This window comes from Solanum verrucosum, unplaced genomic scaffold, assembly GCF_900185275.1.
Source record: "Solanum verrucosum unplaced genomic scaffold, falcon-dt-bn FXZP01000261.1, whole genome shotgun sequence".
NCBI lineage: Eukaryota > Viridiplantae > Streptophyta > Magnoliopsida > Solanales > Solanaceae > Solanum > Solanum verrucosum.
The window spans coordinates 13,161,882-13,178,999 of record NW_026019969.1 but is presented as its reverse complement, the minus strand read 5'-3'; the positions used below and the strand labels follow the sequence as shown (position 1 = coordinate 13,178,999).

Sequence of the window (17,118 nt, the reverse complement as noted above, 5' to 3'; positions counted from 1 at the left end):
GGGTGGGGGGTGAGCAAATTTATCCATTTAAAAATCAATAGAATAAGAGAAGTTCTTAATTGGAAGCAACAATAATATTGGGTGAACTGTTTCTTCCTTTTCTTTTGAATCAGAAGACTATGCACTGCAGGATTACTTTTCGGGAAGGTGCATCTACAATGATTTGGTTGTCTAATTTCATCTATCTCATAAATTTCTTTGAGATTAACAGTTTTGGGCTTACTATCATGCAAAGCAGAGGAAAGAAATAGGAAGACATTAGTTCTCCACTTTTTATGACCCTAGTGCTTAAGAAAGGATTTGATTCAGAACGTGCATCATATTTGCTGCGACAAGTCAAGTGCTCTATATATGAGTGAAATTATTTTACCATTTGTTTCTTCCATCTGCATGCAGTTGTCTGAGGATGACCCTGCTGAACCTAAGCTTGATATGTTATTCATTTCCTCTTCAAGACAAGCTTTCAAGCCATCCTGTCCAGAAACCTCTATTCCACCTCCTAGCTTTTTTTCATCACGAGCCGGCTTCATGTCAGAAGGTCGCTGATAGCTCTCTATTTCTATGTTTCCATGTCTGGGAATATAGCCATCTAGTGTCCTCCTAACCCGCCATCTTGATCCACATGCATTGCAGAGCACTGGTTTTTCAGGTGGCCCATTTCTCCAAAGAATAGTTTCTGTTTGAGTTCACAATTAATTAGTGTATAAACTGGGACAATATAAGAAAACATTCTTACAGGCAGAAACTTATCTCAGAAACTAAAGCACAGTGATCACTGAATTGAGATTTCTTGTAAAAAGGTATAGAATGCATTTCACGAGAATGGAAGCATCACGAAACTAGAGTATGTATAGGGGGGGATTTCTTCGGCAAAACAAAAGGAAATATTTCTGTGAAACATGCATAAACTTTTAGAATGTGAACTCACATTTTCATCACCATGTTAAGGAACCATACAAAGTAGTTGAACTTTGAGCTTTATGGTGGAAAGATTGAAAAGGATTTGCTTGATACTTCAAGGTACCATGCAGAACATTTAGCCTCTTGGCAGACTGCATTTATTTGCATGATATTTTAAGGAGGAAAGTTACCATCTAAGCCAACAGTGATTAACTGTACACTATTCAACAGGGACTATCTCTTTCTCTAGTGCTTAACGGTAAAATAATCCCCCACCCACCCACTGGCGGACCACCCACCATTCTCCGGTGTGTATTACCATTTGATGGTTTATTTACTTCATATCTTGTCATTTTCTTGCAACCCTTCTTCAAATACTCTTTAAAGCCGAGGGTCTATCAAAAACTGACTTTCTACCCCACAAAAATATGGTAAGGTCTGTGTATATCCTACTCTCCCTACACCCCACTCATGGGATTACACTTGGTATGTTGTTGTATATGTGTCAGTACAGGTGCGAATCTAAAGTTTGGATCCTTCATGCTCTAAATTTTAAGATTCATGGATACAGATCCAAGTATTGATACAGGTGGAGGGATTCGGCTAATAATAGTTCAAATATCTAAAAGAGTTATAAAACCTTAATTGTGAGATATTATGTGGAGAACTTCAGGAGAAAATATTAATCAAGAGGAGAACTTACGTTTGACGCCACAATGGAAACATGGCCCCTTTTTACCCATAAAATCTGGTTCTGAATGATTCCAGTTCGAATCAGGTTGAATGTGCCGCTGCTAACCTAATTCGCTTTGCTCTCAAAATCTAAAATGACTGAGTGAGGTGACAGATCACAAGATATATGTAGAGTACAACATTCCCCTTATGACAGCTCATCAACTTTGATTACTGTAATTTCTCAGCTATTTACACTATAACTCCAATGAGAGAAGTATTTGACTCTCTATCAAAAGAAAAAGGGGTGGGGTGAAAGCTGGATTTGGTGAATCCTCATTATTTAATGCATTTAGTCTAGTGGTCAAAGCTTGTTAAGCAATGAATCTGAAGGCAAGGGAGTGTTAAATAGTTTCAAGATGACAATTTGAATATATAAGAGTGAGCAAATAAACGAGTTGCCAAATAACAACGATTTAATGCAGTAATTGCCTGCAATTGTGGAGTCAGATTTGAAAAATCCAAGGCCCTCAGAATACACTACTGAGAGCAGATCCAGCAAAAGAATGACTACATTCAATTTATTTGCATCTGTTTCTCTTACTTACCAATTTTTACATCTGTTTCCCCTTGCACTAGAACTCCGGGAGATAGATTAATCATTACTTACCAATTTGATGCCATAAAGCTTGTGAAGTATGGATGCAGAAACAGCAGCAGCATTTGGCCTTTGAGATAAGATACGCATGTAAATAGTATTCTCTCTTTGCAAGAATTTTTTTGTGTGTTCTGCAAGCAGTGCTACTGGATGTTCATTTGTTGCAAGAGATATTGCCTCAACATCTTGTATTATCTGCACAAAGCGATTATTCATGAAAATCAGAGAATTTTCCTTCATGCCCAATCTAGAGGAAACACTGAACTGAATAACAACACTTAGAAACTAGCTATGATGCACACGGAACAGATGCTCCTGACAATCAATATCGTACTCAGTAAGACGAGATGTCAACTGGTAGCAAGGGAACAGTTGGTCTACTTGTGTCGTTAGAACCATAGGAAGCAAATCAATCAAATGTAACTTCTCGATGAACTTGCAAACAGTCATTTGTGGGGAAATATGAAAACACCCTGTCGCTTCCTGTGAGAAGCCTACTTAACACAAATGCACCACAATTTCTTGAGATGCATAATATGTTAGCAGTTTATAGAAAGTGAGAAGACCTGGGGCAGTGTTCTTGGTCTTTTCTGATCTTATGTTCTCGATTATTTTTGTATACCATTTTAGTAAAACCACATTGCACGTCAATGTATGAGAAATATGGATGGAGTGTTTAACTGGTCAAAAGATATATTTAAGCCAGTACTAGTTTATGCAACCAGAGTTTTTATTAAAATGGAACACGCCTTCTACCTCTAACTGGCAATTCTGGGCTGATAGACTTTGATCTTCAAGTTCTTTTGATAAAAGTTACAAAATCAGAAAGTTCTGAAGTCAGCTGCTAGACTTGGATTATTACATTTGGTATTAGAATGGAAAAAGTTAGTCCAGAAGTAGCAACTAGGATTATTACATTTGGTATTAGAATGGAAAAAGTTAGTCCAGAAGTACAGAGACTAAGTGATAGCTGATCTGAAAGCAAGACACTGTAAATCAAATCCTACTCTCGAAACAGCCATGGCCATCCATTAACAGACTTCATCAATAGTACATACAATGTTCTTGAACAGAAAAGCTCCTTAAGCTGCACGGAATGAAGATTTCACAATGGAAAACATGTATCAAATTACTGGCAGAAAGAGTTGAATTATAACAGCATTGTTTTGCTTAAGAATTACGTCAATTGCTCTTTAATCTACAATCATGTTATTGTCTAATGTAGTTTTACTATGTGAACAAAATGTACTAGTAAAAGACATCATACCTGGAGTTTTCACACTTTCTTGAATGAAACTCACTTCCTTCTCTTCGTCTTGTTTCACCTTTTCAAGTTAGCACCCTACTTATATAGCTGACACGAATTCAAAAATTATTTGTTCTTGTGAATGCGTTGCTGGTATATGAAACTGACCTACCACTAAAATATAGCAGATGTAATAGAGATAGACAATAGGAACATGAGGCATCACATTGGCAAGGCCAGTAAATCAGCAATGGGAGAAGGCGATGTATCGATGGAATATATGACATAGATGCTGGGAGTTAACACTTAGCATGATAATGCCATTTCCGAAGAGGAAATCCTAATTTAGCATGATGATGCCATTTCAGAAGAGGAAAACCCAAAAAAAAATAAAATGCAGCTAATGTCCATACATTGAAATTTTCAAACATCTGAACCTAAGACTAGATAAAATTAAACTTCCTAAAGAAAGTATAAAAATCCTATTTATATGTAAGTTCAATGTGCAGGATATTGACAAAAATTGAGGTATGTACCAAGTCCAGAGATAAAAGGAGTTTAAAATCTGACCTTCTACAATTTTCAAGCAAAGTGGGAATTTAACCCTCTCGAAAGAATGTCGCTCATCGGAGTAAACCAGCTCTCCCACATTCACAATGGCATGAGAAACCTAAATGAGGGGAAACAATTTGTTGCAACCCAGTTTCCTGCTTGCTTGATGCATTCTACCTCATGCATGGGAAAAGTTGGTGTGATTATTTTAAGATGATAAGTACTTTATTCTGGCATGTGACAAAATGCGGTTTTCCCACTATTTGGAAGAAGGCCATCCTTGGCCATTTCAGTAAGTGCATTGAATACTGCATCCATGTTCCCTTCCTTGTAGTTCACCTCAACAATGACTTTTGCTAGCTCACCATCAGCAAGTTTACAGGTTTCCAATGTGCTTTGAATTACTTGATGTAATTCCTCACTCATTCCTTCTTTAAAAAGTTCTTTCATGAGCACAATAATACTTACTGTATGAGGAATAAATCCAAGATTAGCCATTTCTCTGAAAAGATTCAAGGCTCTATGCAAATTCCCACCCCTGGAATGACCGTGTATAAGTAGATTATAAGCTACTTCACTCGGCTTCTTGTGTTTTTGCAGCATCAACTCAAAAACTTGGTCAGCTTCATTCAACAAACCTTTCATGCAGAATCCTTTAATAAGATCTACCGCACTCTTCAATTCAAGATCTTTGCAACTTTCTATTAGCATGTCATAAGTGACACTATTTGGCACTGATTGCTCATACAACAACTTGAACAGAAGCCGCTTTGCTTCCCTAGTGCGAGCTTGTTTGTTAAGCCCATTGATTAGGACATTGTAAGTGACGACATCAGGAAAGAAACCCTTAGAGATCATTTTGTTATGCAGGTGAAAAGCACCTTTAATATCCCCATTTGCACAGTATGCACCAATAAGTGTAGTATATGTAAACTTATCTGGTTGCAGACCTACTCTCAACATCTCTTGGAAAAGTTCACAAGCTTCAGTCAGTCTTTGCTGCTCACAAAGACCTTGAATTAGGGATGAATAAGTAATAACATCAGGTAAGACCCCTTTTTCAACCATCAGCTGCTTAACACAGAATGCTCTTTCCAACCCACAGTTTCTACAGAACCCAGATATTATTGTACTATAAGTTACAACATCTGGGACCAGCCTTCTCTGTTCCATCTCTTGAGTCACGCGTAAAGCATCCTCCATCCTGCCCACTGCACAATGCCCATTAATTAACGCATTGTAAGTTACAATTGAAGGGGAAAGGCCATTTGAAATCATTTCATTCAAAAGCTTATAAGCCTCATTCATAAGACCCTGCTGAGAAAAACCAACAATCAATGTTGTGTAAGTTCTATCGTTGGGATATAATCCCCTAGCATGCAGTTGATCAAAGAATTCCATTGCACGGTGCAAATTCCCAGTCTTGCACATGCTATTAATCAAAGAAGTATAAGTCACAACATCTGGAGACAGCCCATTCCTTAACATTTCCGAGTGCAAAACAAGTGCTTGGTGAAAGTTACCCTCTCTACAATAGCCATTTACCAGTGTGTTATAGGTTACTTCATCAGGCATTAATCCCTTTCCCCTCATCTCTTCCAAAATCTCACTCGTCTCTTTCATTCTTCCTTCTCGACACAACCCATTAATAATAGCATTATATGTGACCACACTTGGTTCCAAGTTCCTCACTTGCATTAGCTTCAACAATTCGACTGCCTCATCAACCTTACCTATCTTACAATAACCACCTATTATGGTGTTATAGGTTACAACATTTCGCAAGCAGCCAGTTTTTTCCATTTCATTGAAAACAACCAAACCCTTTTGCAGATCCCCTTTTGCACAAAGGCCTCGGATCATAATATTATAAGTATATACATTAGGTGAAACCCCAGATTGAACCATATCATCATAAAACTTTTGAGCTAATTCGAAAGACCCATTACGTGAAACCCTGATCAACGCATCAAGAATGGAATTATAGGACAAAACAGTGAGCATAAACCCATTAAACTTGGCTAATTCAAAGATATGCATAGCTCTGTCAATCATTTTCAAATGAGAGTAGGATTTTACCATCAAATCGAACACAGCAGAGCTGGACTTGCAAGAATGGTAAGTGTCCCTGAGACATGAAAAGACCAATTCACCCTTGTTATCTCCGAATTTCAAAGCAACATCCTCCGCAAGGGATTGGGCAGTCTTGTAGAGCTTGAAACGAGTGAGGATATGAATGGAAATGCACTTGCATTGAAGATTAAAGAATTGGCGGTTGCGCGCCCAGTTGATGAATTTTAGAACAAGGGGTTTATCGAATCGGCATTGGAAAAGCAAGGAAGAAGCATATTGAGGGGTGAATTGGGAAGAAATGGAGTCCAAGGAAATTGGGTCGTAGCCTTTAAGAATGGATACAGCCCTGTCGACAAAAAGGGTGCTGGAGGAAGAAGGTGGTGAGTCTAGGGTTTTGGATTGAACTTGCCGAGTTGAGCTATGGAGGGCTCTCCGGTAGGGTTTAACAAGTAGCATATCGGAAAATGCTACAACCGGAGTTACGGCGACTGTGATAACATGTAATACCAGTTACAAAAAAAATGGCCCTGCAAATTAAGGAATTCAGCATATGACTAAACCTAAAACTAGAGATAATTTATTATAGTATAAGGCTATAGGCTCCTTATGGTAACTACTACATAATTTATTTATTTTTGAAGTTGTAGCAATTATTTGGAGAGTTTTTTTTTAGAAATTAGTATATGTCAATATATTATAGATTATCAAAAAGCTACTTGTTGCTATCTTGTTTTGTTTCTTGTATTCTCAGTTCTCTCCTTCCTTAGCTACTAGTATATCTACAACTCAGAGTTTCTCAACATCGTCATCAGTAATAGTAATTGTCATTGTTATTTTCTTAATAAAAAGGATTAATTAAATGTTATTTGATCAACAATATTCTCATTTATTCAGTAAGGAATAAAGTGATTCCTAAGTTATCTTTTATCACATGTTTTGTTATAATAGCAAGATTCTAAAAAAAAAATCCATTCAGTGTGAATTTGAAGTAGGTAAGAACACAAGAAAAATCTAAAATCTTTGATCCTTGAAGCAAACATAAAATAACATATACTCTTAGACCAGGTTTAAGCCAGCAATCAACACTGGTACAAACACTCGTCAATACTAATTGGTATACTCAGTCGAAGCGGAGCAGGTGAAATATCATGTCAATATGGACTCATTCCCATTGATTGTGGAATGTGTATTATTTTAGTCATTTGGTTTCCAAATAGTAAGGTAAAGTACCTTTATCTGCTAGGAAAGAAGATACAAATCAACTCCAAGGCAATTTTTAGCCTGGACTCAAATTTGAATTTGAACAATAAATATAAATCAATCAATTCCAGCACTGAATCAACTAAGGCCCCCTATAATCTATACTGACACCACAATCCAAATTTAAGTGGCAAACTAGTAACTACATCTTGTTAATCCCTGTTGGCAGGAGTTGCAACCAGGACCATTCCCCTTAGTAACAAACAACTGCAAGTCCAATGTTTACCCCGCACAACATCAGAGATCTTTACACAACATGGTGTGGAAGTAAAAGCAATCAGATGCGTGCTGAGAGTGAAATCCGCGAATCAAACATACTCCAGCAAATTGAATTCAGAGCAGGTAGGAATTTTGGCGTTTCAGTGCAACGTGGCTGATATCTGTAACGTTCAAATGCTTGAAGATTATCTCAGCCACAATGTCTAGACTCTGGTATTTCGGGCACTCTTGAAAGCGGTCTAAATGTTACTGCACCTTTGCAAGTCCTCGGGTGGAAGGACCATGCAACAATTTCACAAAACCAAGAAAACTTAGCTTTCCATCTGTATGCCTTATCCAGTCATTGAGGACAGCATGAACTGGTATTGAAGGACCCAGTCCAAGTTCCTGAAAGCGAGATTTGATCATAATATTAGGCATTAAACGTATAATGAAACATACAATATCCTGTATTCTCAAAAAGTCTAACTGACAGAGATACAACACTAACATGAGAGCAATAACATGGCATTTGTAACAAACAAACGAAAACTTACAGATGCAAGTTCTTCGATAACAATAGCCCTATTGCCATCCTTATCAAAGATTTCATATGCACACCTAGCATGTTGCTCCCAGCGCTCGAGAGCCTCCAGCTGATGAACGCTTAAGGCGGCTGCGCAGAATTCTTCAAAATCCATCTTTCTATATTGAAGTGCATTTAGCTGTCAAAGACAACATCAGAAACCACCATTCATAATCTAGAACCATAGAAGAAGCAGGGAAACACACAAATGGTGGTTATGTCAATACCGAGGCAAGAAAATCTGGAATCCGAGACTCCTTCATAGCATCTGTTCCATGTTTCATTAGTGCCTATACGTTACAAAAAAAGCAAGGAGATAACACCTTTTAGATAAGGAGTAAGAAGATAAGACCTTTAGGCTTTGAGCAAACAGCACAGAATAGCTAAGATGAGAGAGTCAAGATACTAACTGATCTTATATTTTCTAGCTTTATGTTGCCATTTTTGTCTGGCTCCATCAATGCAAATTGTTCTTTTAGATAGAACAGTTCATCTGTTGTCAAAGTTTTCGACAACGCCTATCAAAGGGAAAAGTATTAGGTGCAATTTAACAAGTCAAATGCTACCAAGACTATTAAGAATCAAAGCTGCTAGATGCTAAATAAAACGTACAGCTTTATGAACCCATATGAGAAAGAATCGGTATCATATGGATTTGCATATGATATGTACCCATATGATACTGATTCCTAGTTAGATATGATAGGGGATCACCATGTTTTCCAGCACTAGGTTAGTTCTTATTATCCATCTTTAGTACGACACCTAATTACTTATCGAAAAAGTATACAGAAACCTTTACCAAAGACAACAGGCAAAGGTAACTTGAAAATCTTATTAGCTACTTCAGACCTAAAACCAAAAGATATAGGTGACCGTAAGTAGTTCGGCTATCAGGGCAGAGACAGATATAACAGGTAATATTGATAGTTCCAGCTAAATAATATACACACTTAAAGCAGTCTTACACAAAAAGGATGATTGATATGCTTTCACGAGACGAAATATGAGAATACCAAGTGGTAGTTTTCACCAACGATAAAAGGCAAAGGTAACTTAAGAACCTTATAAACAATTTCAAACCTAAAACCAAAAGATATAGCACTATCAAGGGCAGAGAGATATATATCAGGTTATATCAATAGTTCCAGCTAAATAATATACACACCCTTAAAGCAGCCTTACGCAAAGAGGATGACCGCATATATGCCTTCATGAGTCGAAAAATAAGAATATCAAGAGGTAGTTTTGCACCACTATGATTACGCATCCAAGGATGACCTGAACAAGGGAGTCATGAGAAGAGGCAATATAAAGAAAAAGGATGCCAAGAAAATTCAGAGGAGAAAACACTCACATAATGCTTGAGCAGCACTCATTCTTTTTCTAGGATCTTTATTCAATAGTCGCTTGACAAAATCTTTAGCCTCTGAAGTTAACGTAGGCCAAGGTGCTTCATCATAAGTTGGATCAGCCTTTAAAACAGCCCTGAAGATTCCAGACTCTGTGCGAGCCCAAAAAGGACGACTACCGCACAGAAGAATATATGATATTACGCCTATACTCCACACATCAGCCTCTATACCATATGATCTGTGCAGAACTTCTGGTGCTACATAATATGCACTTCCAACAATGTCATTAAGCTTTTCATCTGCATACATTATATTTATATAAATGTTTAATGGAGAAGACAAATATAAGAATTCATAGAACCTGCATGTGCAAAAACTAACCTGGTCTGACAAAATCTGATAAGCCAAAATCTATGGCTTTTAACGGGGAGGATTCATCTTCCGACAAAAACAAAAAATTCTGAACAGGAAATGGAAAAAATGAGATACTTTTGCAAAAATACCAAAAGAAAAAAAAGGAGATATGATACATAAAAAAATTCATGTCCTTGTTAGTTAATCACCATGATAATTATCATATAAAGGTTTTTTGAGGATGGATGTGCACAGCAGCTACGTTACAAGCAAGGAAAGATATTAAAACAGTTCCACTTTGTATTCAGAGGATCTTCAGTGTCCATCAAAGTAATAAGCTAAAGGCACTCTTTGGTATCATTAGCATACCACACACGTTCCAGAAAAACTCAAACAATGAAGTGCTTCTCTCTGTTTTCTTTTTTAAATAAAAAGTAAGTAACACTCTAATTTGCAATGCCAGTTTGAGGAATATGTTTACCTCGGGTTTAAGATCACGGTGCACAACACCCTGGAGATGGCAGAATGCAACAACATTTAATATTTGTACCATGACATCCTTTGCATCCTCTTCGGAGTACTTCCCACCCCTACCAAAAGAAATGAGAAGGAAATTAAATACTATCCCCAAATAGAAATATCTTAAAAAAACAAATCAATGAATTAGAAGTAAAATTCCCTAAATCAAACAAAGACATACCGTGCAAGTATTCTATCAAGGAGCTCTCCTCCTTGGCATAACCTGAACAACAATTTACAAGAATTTCCTTAGCTTTCATATTCTAAAAAGGACATGCTCGGGATTCAAAAGAAATTCTTCTAAAGCCTGATGCTATAAGGTTTAGCATTATGCACTTTCTTTGAGTAACTAAGTTGTGGCTTAGTACCCAAACTTTCTTCCATGTTGTGCTTACATGAATTATCACCAGGCCAAGGGGAAACTTTCTTCTCTGATGTGCGCTATATTACTTTGTCCTATTCCTTAAGGAGTGTCACTAAGACAGACAGGAAAAACCTTACAAGAAATGGTTTAGATCTCACTAATGTGGTTTAGATTCTTACTCCATCACAATATAGACATTATCCCGATCTTCAAATGCTTCATAGAATTGTATAAGATTGTTATGTCCTGTTAAGGCGCGCAAAATTTTAACTTCCCTTCTGACATCCTCAATGGAAATAGCTGTTGTCATCTGAAAGACAACAAAATTGGGAGTATGAGTCTGCTGTTAAGAGGGTAAGATTGAAGTGAAGAATTGCATCTGACCAAAAAGAATTGTTATAATGATTTCTGACAAACTTAAACCCCCAAAAGTGAATTCAGTTTACTGCATACAAATATAATGGGTCAAAAGTCAGCAGTAGCAATAATATCTCCATATGAAGGCTACAAAATATGACATGGTCTAATTAGGTCAAGCAGCAAAATTTCACTAAACCTATCTACTATTGAAACCTTTTCTTTTTTCTTAAGTAATCTGCTACAGAATCTTTTAAGCAACCAAATAGTTATATACTTATTTTCATGAATTTATATAGAGTCTTTTAGTTTACTGGTAAAGCAGAAGCTCCTAGAATTGTTGATTATGAACAGAATGAAGCATAATAGTGTGATTGAGTCTCTCATTTCCTTTCCCTAGTGATGATACTGAAACCTTTTCAAGAGGAGCTCTTGGCGCAAAAAGATAATCCTACGCATTTTTTCTCTTTAATAAGTTACAAAGCTCCCCAGTTTTTAATGCAGTGACTTCAACAGTCACATGGGAAAAGTCAGCCCTTGAAGTTCTGAGGGAGATATGAATAATTTAAATTGCATAGATGATTTTGTGAACAAAAAGTAAAAATCTTTAGGAGTCAGGCAGGGACACAAGACACAGTGGGTTTACAACAATTCATGTCTTCATCAAAAGCAAAAGGACAAGAGCTTGCAATTCTATAGTGCTCAAAACCCACCAACTCTATATTAAATAATAAAAACCACTATACTTTTTTTCAAATATTTCATGGACCCCAATAAATTCCAATTGGAATTCCTAACAAAAGCTACTAGTGCAACAAAACAAGACCAGTACAGCTCTTAAGAGCAACTTCCTAGAAAAGGAGAGTTTATGCCCCATAAAAAGGGGAGGTTGAATAATAAAAAATAAATAAAAAAGTAAAAGTAGCTTAAGAATCTGGAACTTTGGTTTTGAATCACCAAATTTACAAGTGAAAAAGCCCCAAATTTTCAAGATAGGAGGAGAAAAAGTAAAAATTAAAATACATCTTGGCGGTGGGAGACTTAACAGAGTGAAAGGATGATCTAATGGTGTTCATGACATACAGAGAGAACAAATCTAAAACCCCAACAGAACTTAAATCAAAGAAAATGGACTCATAAAATTGACCAACTTTTCCCACCATGTACTTCAACAAGAATCAGACATTGTAAGTAATTCAATATGCATATACACTTCAATGCATTAAGGACTAAACAGAGAGGAGAAGAAGAGACCTTGGCTTTTGGAATGACCTTAACAGCCACTTTCTGACCCTTAAGTTCACCTTTCTTGACAATAGCAGAACAAGTATACCCAAAATGGCCTCTACCCACTTCCTCCCCAATTTCATACTTACTCGCAAATTGCTTAGAAAACCCAAAACTCTTATCCAAGTTAGCCCCCTCAGTTTCCTCTCCTTCCGGAATAGCTGCAGCATTAGGCTTAACACTACCATGCCGTCTCAAAAGCAGAGCTTTAATATGCTTCGCCGGAGAAGGAGGAGGAAAAGGTCGTTTAAACAACCTCGCCGGAGTAGAATTCGCACTCTTAGAAGCAGAAGACTGACGGGCAGGTGATTTCTTGGACAGAAAAAACCGAGCAGGACTGGGAGAGTAAAATGGGAAAAAAGGTGATTTTTTAGCTTCATTTTCTTTCTGGGTTTCAGCAACATTTGGTGTTTCCGGTGGGGGAAGAATTTCTTGTGGGGAATAAGGATTGGGTCTTGGAGGTTTTGAGGTACAAGCACCCATGGTGATTATTACAACAAAACCTTAGACATAAAACATAGTCATAAATTCAAGAACCAAGAATCAAGAATCAAGAACAATGGTGGTTAAAAGATTGAGATTTTCTGTTCCTGCCGGAGATTTTAAGGAAGATGGGCGGGAGCAGTATGTATGTATAATGTATGTATGTGAAATATAGGATGGATGTGTGGAGCTCGAACGGGGTTGGGTAGCTCCGTTTTAATGGATGGATGGAGACTCAAGGAAGGAGAAGGTGCTTTATGTCTAAAGGACACGCGTCATCCACGTGAGAATTTACTGCCCAATTAACTATCAGCTAGCTAATTGGAACCAATCTCCTGTGCACAACTCTTGCGGAATTCTACAATGGCTCTTCTGCTGAAAACAAGTTATTCCAAAATTAATTATTTCATGAAGGGTTCTTATTCCACTTTTAGGGTGGCATAAAAATAACATTACAATTTCGAAATAACTAATTTCAGTATTTCGCGATTTTATTCTAACCAAACATGAGATAAATTGATTTTAAAATTGATCTCAAATTTAATATTGTACAAAATGAGCCCTAAATCCTGTCTTCTTTTTTTGAAAAAAAAATTCGACTGACGAGAGGGAGTTGATCGGATGATAAGTACCCCTCACTTCCAACCCGAAGGTTGGGAGTTCGAGTCACCAAGAGAGCAAAAGGAGTGGGAGCTCCTAGGGGAGGTTAAAAAAAAAAGTTTTTGACTTTTAAGTTTATATCAAAAAATCTTACTTTAGAAGTATTTTGTATTGGCTACTAAACATCGTATATTTGAATTCAAGACCTTTTTAATTAAGGATAAATGAAATATTTTTTACCTAACATCGCAAATAATGAAGAAAAAAAATATAGTTCTTGGACTAAAGTTTTTAAAAATTGTAAAAGAACCTCCTTTTTTTGCCGCAAAAGATTCATCTTCAATTGTTCAACCAATGGCTATGTACCTTATTGTACCACCATTAAAATCATGGTAGTTTGTTAGAAACGTCTAATTTTATATTATTATTTTTTTGTTCATTTTTACTTGTTTATTATATTTTAAATAAATATTTGTTTTTTAAGAAATCTTCAATAGATTTGTTGATTGACTACATGAACTTTCATTTTGTTGATAATTGTTCGATTCTCACTTTGTCAATCTTTTTTCATAAATTTTTTAAAACAAACATTCATTTTTACTTATTCCGTTTGAAAAAGGCGAAGAGGAAGTAAATGTTTTTAGTAGTATGTTCAAGAAGGTGGTTATGTTACTTGATTTGTAAGTATCATTCTTCTATATTTGAAAGGTTCAAGTGATGTAAAAGGGAAGAGTACTCCTCCTTGCATAGAATTAGGCAATTAAATTGACACACTGTATGGCAGTGACACATTTTTGGGTACAAGTAGAATTTGTTGCCTGTAAAATGAGAGGTCAGCATTTAGCCTCCATTATTTTTGGCCTACCAGAATTAAATAGTTGGTTTTTTAAATTAACAAAAAAAAAATGTGTACGGTAAACTCTTACATTTTTTTTAAAAAAAATCCTGATTTTGAGACTAATTGATCGTTGTTACTTATTGTTTTTTGATTGGTTTGGATCTGCATCAGTAGCTTATTAAAATAAATAAATTATAACAGTGATAGTTTAACTTCTAGAATGCCTGTTTTTCTCCTCTCTTTTTTTCTTTTGTTTTTGAATGAATTTAGATCTTGTTTCATCGTCAAAAATAAAAATAAAAATACTACCTCTGCCAAATATGGATATCATGGACATAGATCAAGAATTAAGATGACCTCAAAGTGGTAATCCGTAAAAGATACAAATAGATATCGAAAATTATATGAAAAAATAAATAAATTGGAGCACACTTATTCTCTGACTAGCTATTGTATTTGTGTATAAATGAACGAAATTATTATAGCATTATTTATTATAGAGTTGTCTTTAATATAGAATTTTTTAGGTAATTTGAACCCTTCGAATAAATCATCTTTAACAGAAAGTTTTTTTACTGCTCAAGTGTAAATTGAATTAATCAAAACTCAAAAAAAAATGATACTAAAATCATGTTGGTAACAGTGAAAAAGTTAGAAAAATGTATATATAAATATGTGCAAGTGGAGAGAGAGAGTCTATTTTCACTCGATATTTAGTACCTATATTAGAGTTTGTCGACAATCTAAATTTGGTCATTGATTTTTTTTTCATGTTGAGGATTCAAATTTTAAGAATTTCACCCTAAGTTATGTTGATATTAATGAACAAATTAATTAATGGAGGGAGAACCTTCATATTGCGAGAAGAACACGCAAATATTAGTGTTATTATTACTCTATTACTTGAAGTTCACGAAAATCACATTATTTTATGGAGCCCAAATATTTTGGGATTCCTTAAATTATCATCTTTTTGACTACTTGTACATGATACGAAATTCAACTTTACGTATCCTCTTCACAACCTGACAAATAACAGCAATTAACAATAAATAAAATCACTTTTCTTTGTTAATTAATGATACGTTGCCATGAGCCAGCCAAGCCACACATGCACATAACTCTTACTATATAGTATGTAATTTGAAAAAAAATTTATTTCTTTTCAATCGTGATTGCAACAGTTTGTAACAATTCGTATCAATCGGATCTTGAATATGAAGATATTACTACATTAAGTTTATAACAAAAACACATTTAGTGAAATATCACAAATAAAGTCGGAAAAAAATATATACGAAATCTTACTTCTACCTTAATATTTTTACGTGTTACATGCTAAAAATTGTAATTATCGAATACTAAGGAACATCTATGTGAACCTCAAGGGTTTTTTTAAATAAAAAAATCAAGTTAATCAAGTTGGAGAAGCGAAAATCTTTGATATTAATGGTCAATTGGTCAAACAAAGCATCAGTTTGGTCTAATTTACATTAAAATAATGAATACCAGGCATGTTTTTATCGTAACATGCTTATCACTTGATCATAATTACATTATACCATATATTTTCAATTTAAGTTTTAATGATTAAGATTAAGTTGTTTGGTTTAAAAATAAACAACAATAAGCACTTACCACCAAGTTAAGGTTGCTCGTATTTTTATTTTCTTGTTGTTTATTTCTGTTAAAAATTATTAATTGGCGAGCGGAAAAACTACACAATGTGATTATTTGTTATATATATGTATACTAAGTGTTGAATTTCATTAACTTGCTCATACAAAATATATATATATACTTGTCGTTTTGATTTGTTATTAGTTGATTACTTAAAGAACCAGATTTTGAGGAACACCGCAACTTAAGAAAGGAACCTAACCCGCCGAAGTTTGCTACAAACAAAATACCACGAATTAAATAAATATAGTAGTGTCTGTTTCAAAACATAATTAATTAGTAATTTTAACAGTCAATTATTGGAATTTCCTGATAGTCACGAATAATATTTTCTTAAACTAGTTAGATCGTCTTAAAAACGTAGGATGGTCCCCATAAGAAAGACTAGGCTATTTCATTATCATATGGAAGGTGAAAGTATTGTAAGCGTATGTGGTCACTAATACTCATGACGTCCACAAAATAGAAAAAAAAAGTGTCATCAATAATTACGTGCCCCAAAAAAAAACGTCTAGGTCAATCCTAAAATATCAATTTAAAAAAAATTTAGAATATCATATTGAAATATTGTTAGAACAAATGATTGATATATATAAAAGAGTTTGACTAAGTTTTAATTAGTTATCACATGAGATTAGACCTGGAATAAAAATCATAAGCAAACATGATTCATGAATATATAGCTACAATATCGTCTTCATTTATTTGTTCTACATTTAAGTTATAGCTAAATGATGTATAGTAGTATAAATATTCCTTCTGACAAGATCCTAATTTTAAGTTAAGAGACAGAAATGTTTGTTTTACTTGTGTTTTAAGTCTTTTGTTTTGATTGGGACTAAATGGAAATGTAGGATATGCTTACATAGATAGATTTCCATAATTACGAGTGATGATACAATAAATTATACACTGACACAGTATTTAGTGAGTCCTTTTACCAGGAAAAATCCACATTGTGCCTTTTTTCACCATGTAAAAGCTGCCCCCTTAGAAATATTCTTTGCTCAGAATATATCTTCAGAAATAGTACTATAACTATATATATATTATTTTTTTAAAAAAAAAGAGAATTATATTCTTTTTGTCTCAAATTGTGTGATTTTTAAAAATGATGAGATATTACACCTATATTA

At 35.1% G+C, this 17,118-nt stretch overlaps 2 protein-coding genes across 5 annotated transcripts; both read right to left on the bottom strand.

Moving 5' to 3' along the window:
- Positions 1-515: 515 nt before the first annotated feature.
- LOC125815369 (pentatricopeptide repeat-containing protein At5g39710) lies at positions 516-6,643 on the bottom strand. 4 transcript variants are annotated; one of them, XM_049494829.1, is made up of 5 exons: positions 4,054-6,643; positions 3,498-3,584; positions 2,987-3,317; positions 2,243-2,425; positions 516-676 (listed from the first exon to the last, which is right to left on the bottom strand). In XM_049494829.1, the coding sequence occupies exon 1, from the start codon at positions 6,555-6,557 to the stop codon at positions 4,254-4,256; it is 2,304 nt and encodes a 767-aa protein (XP_049350786.1). In that variant the 5' UTR covers positions 6,558-6,643; the 3' UTR covers positions 516-676; positions 2,243-2,425; positions 2,987-3,317; positions 3,498-3,584; positions 4,054-4,253. The 4 variants fall into 4 exon arrangements, with proteins under 4 accessions (XP_049350786.1, XP_049350788.1, XP_049350787.1 ...); XM_049494831.1 differs by having other exon boundaries at positions 3,147-3,317; XM_049494830.1 differs by lacking the exon at positions 2,243-2,425.
- Positions 6,644-7,297: 654 nt separating this feature from the next.
- On the bottom strand, positions 7,298-13,091 carry LOC125815373 (CDPK-related kinase 5-like). Its single transcript, XM_049494835.1, has 11 exons — positions 12,349-13,091; positions 10,917-11,047; positions 10,555-10,596; positions 10,336-10,444; positions 9,882-9,960; positions 9,503-9,799; positions 9,314-9,426; positions 8,556-8,663; positions 8,373-8,435; positions 8,117-8,284; positions 7,298-7,967 (listed from the first exon to the last, which is right to left on the bottom strand). Exons 1-11 carry the CDS (start codon positions 12,862-12,864, stop codon positions 7,827-7,829), a joined length of 1,767 nt encoding a protein of 588 aa, XP_049350792.1. The 5' UTR covers positions 12,865-13,091; the 3' UTR covers positions 7,298-7,826.
- Between the last annotated feature and the right edge of the window lie 4,027 nt (positions 13,092-17,118).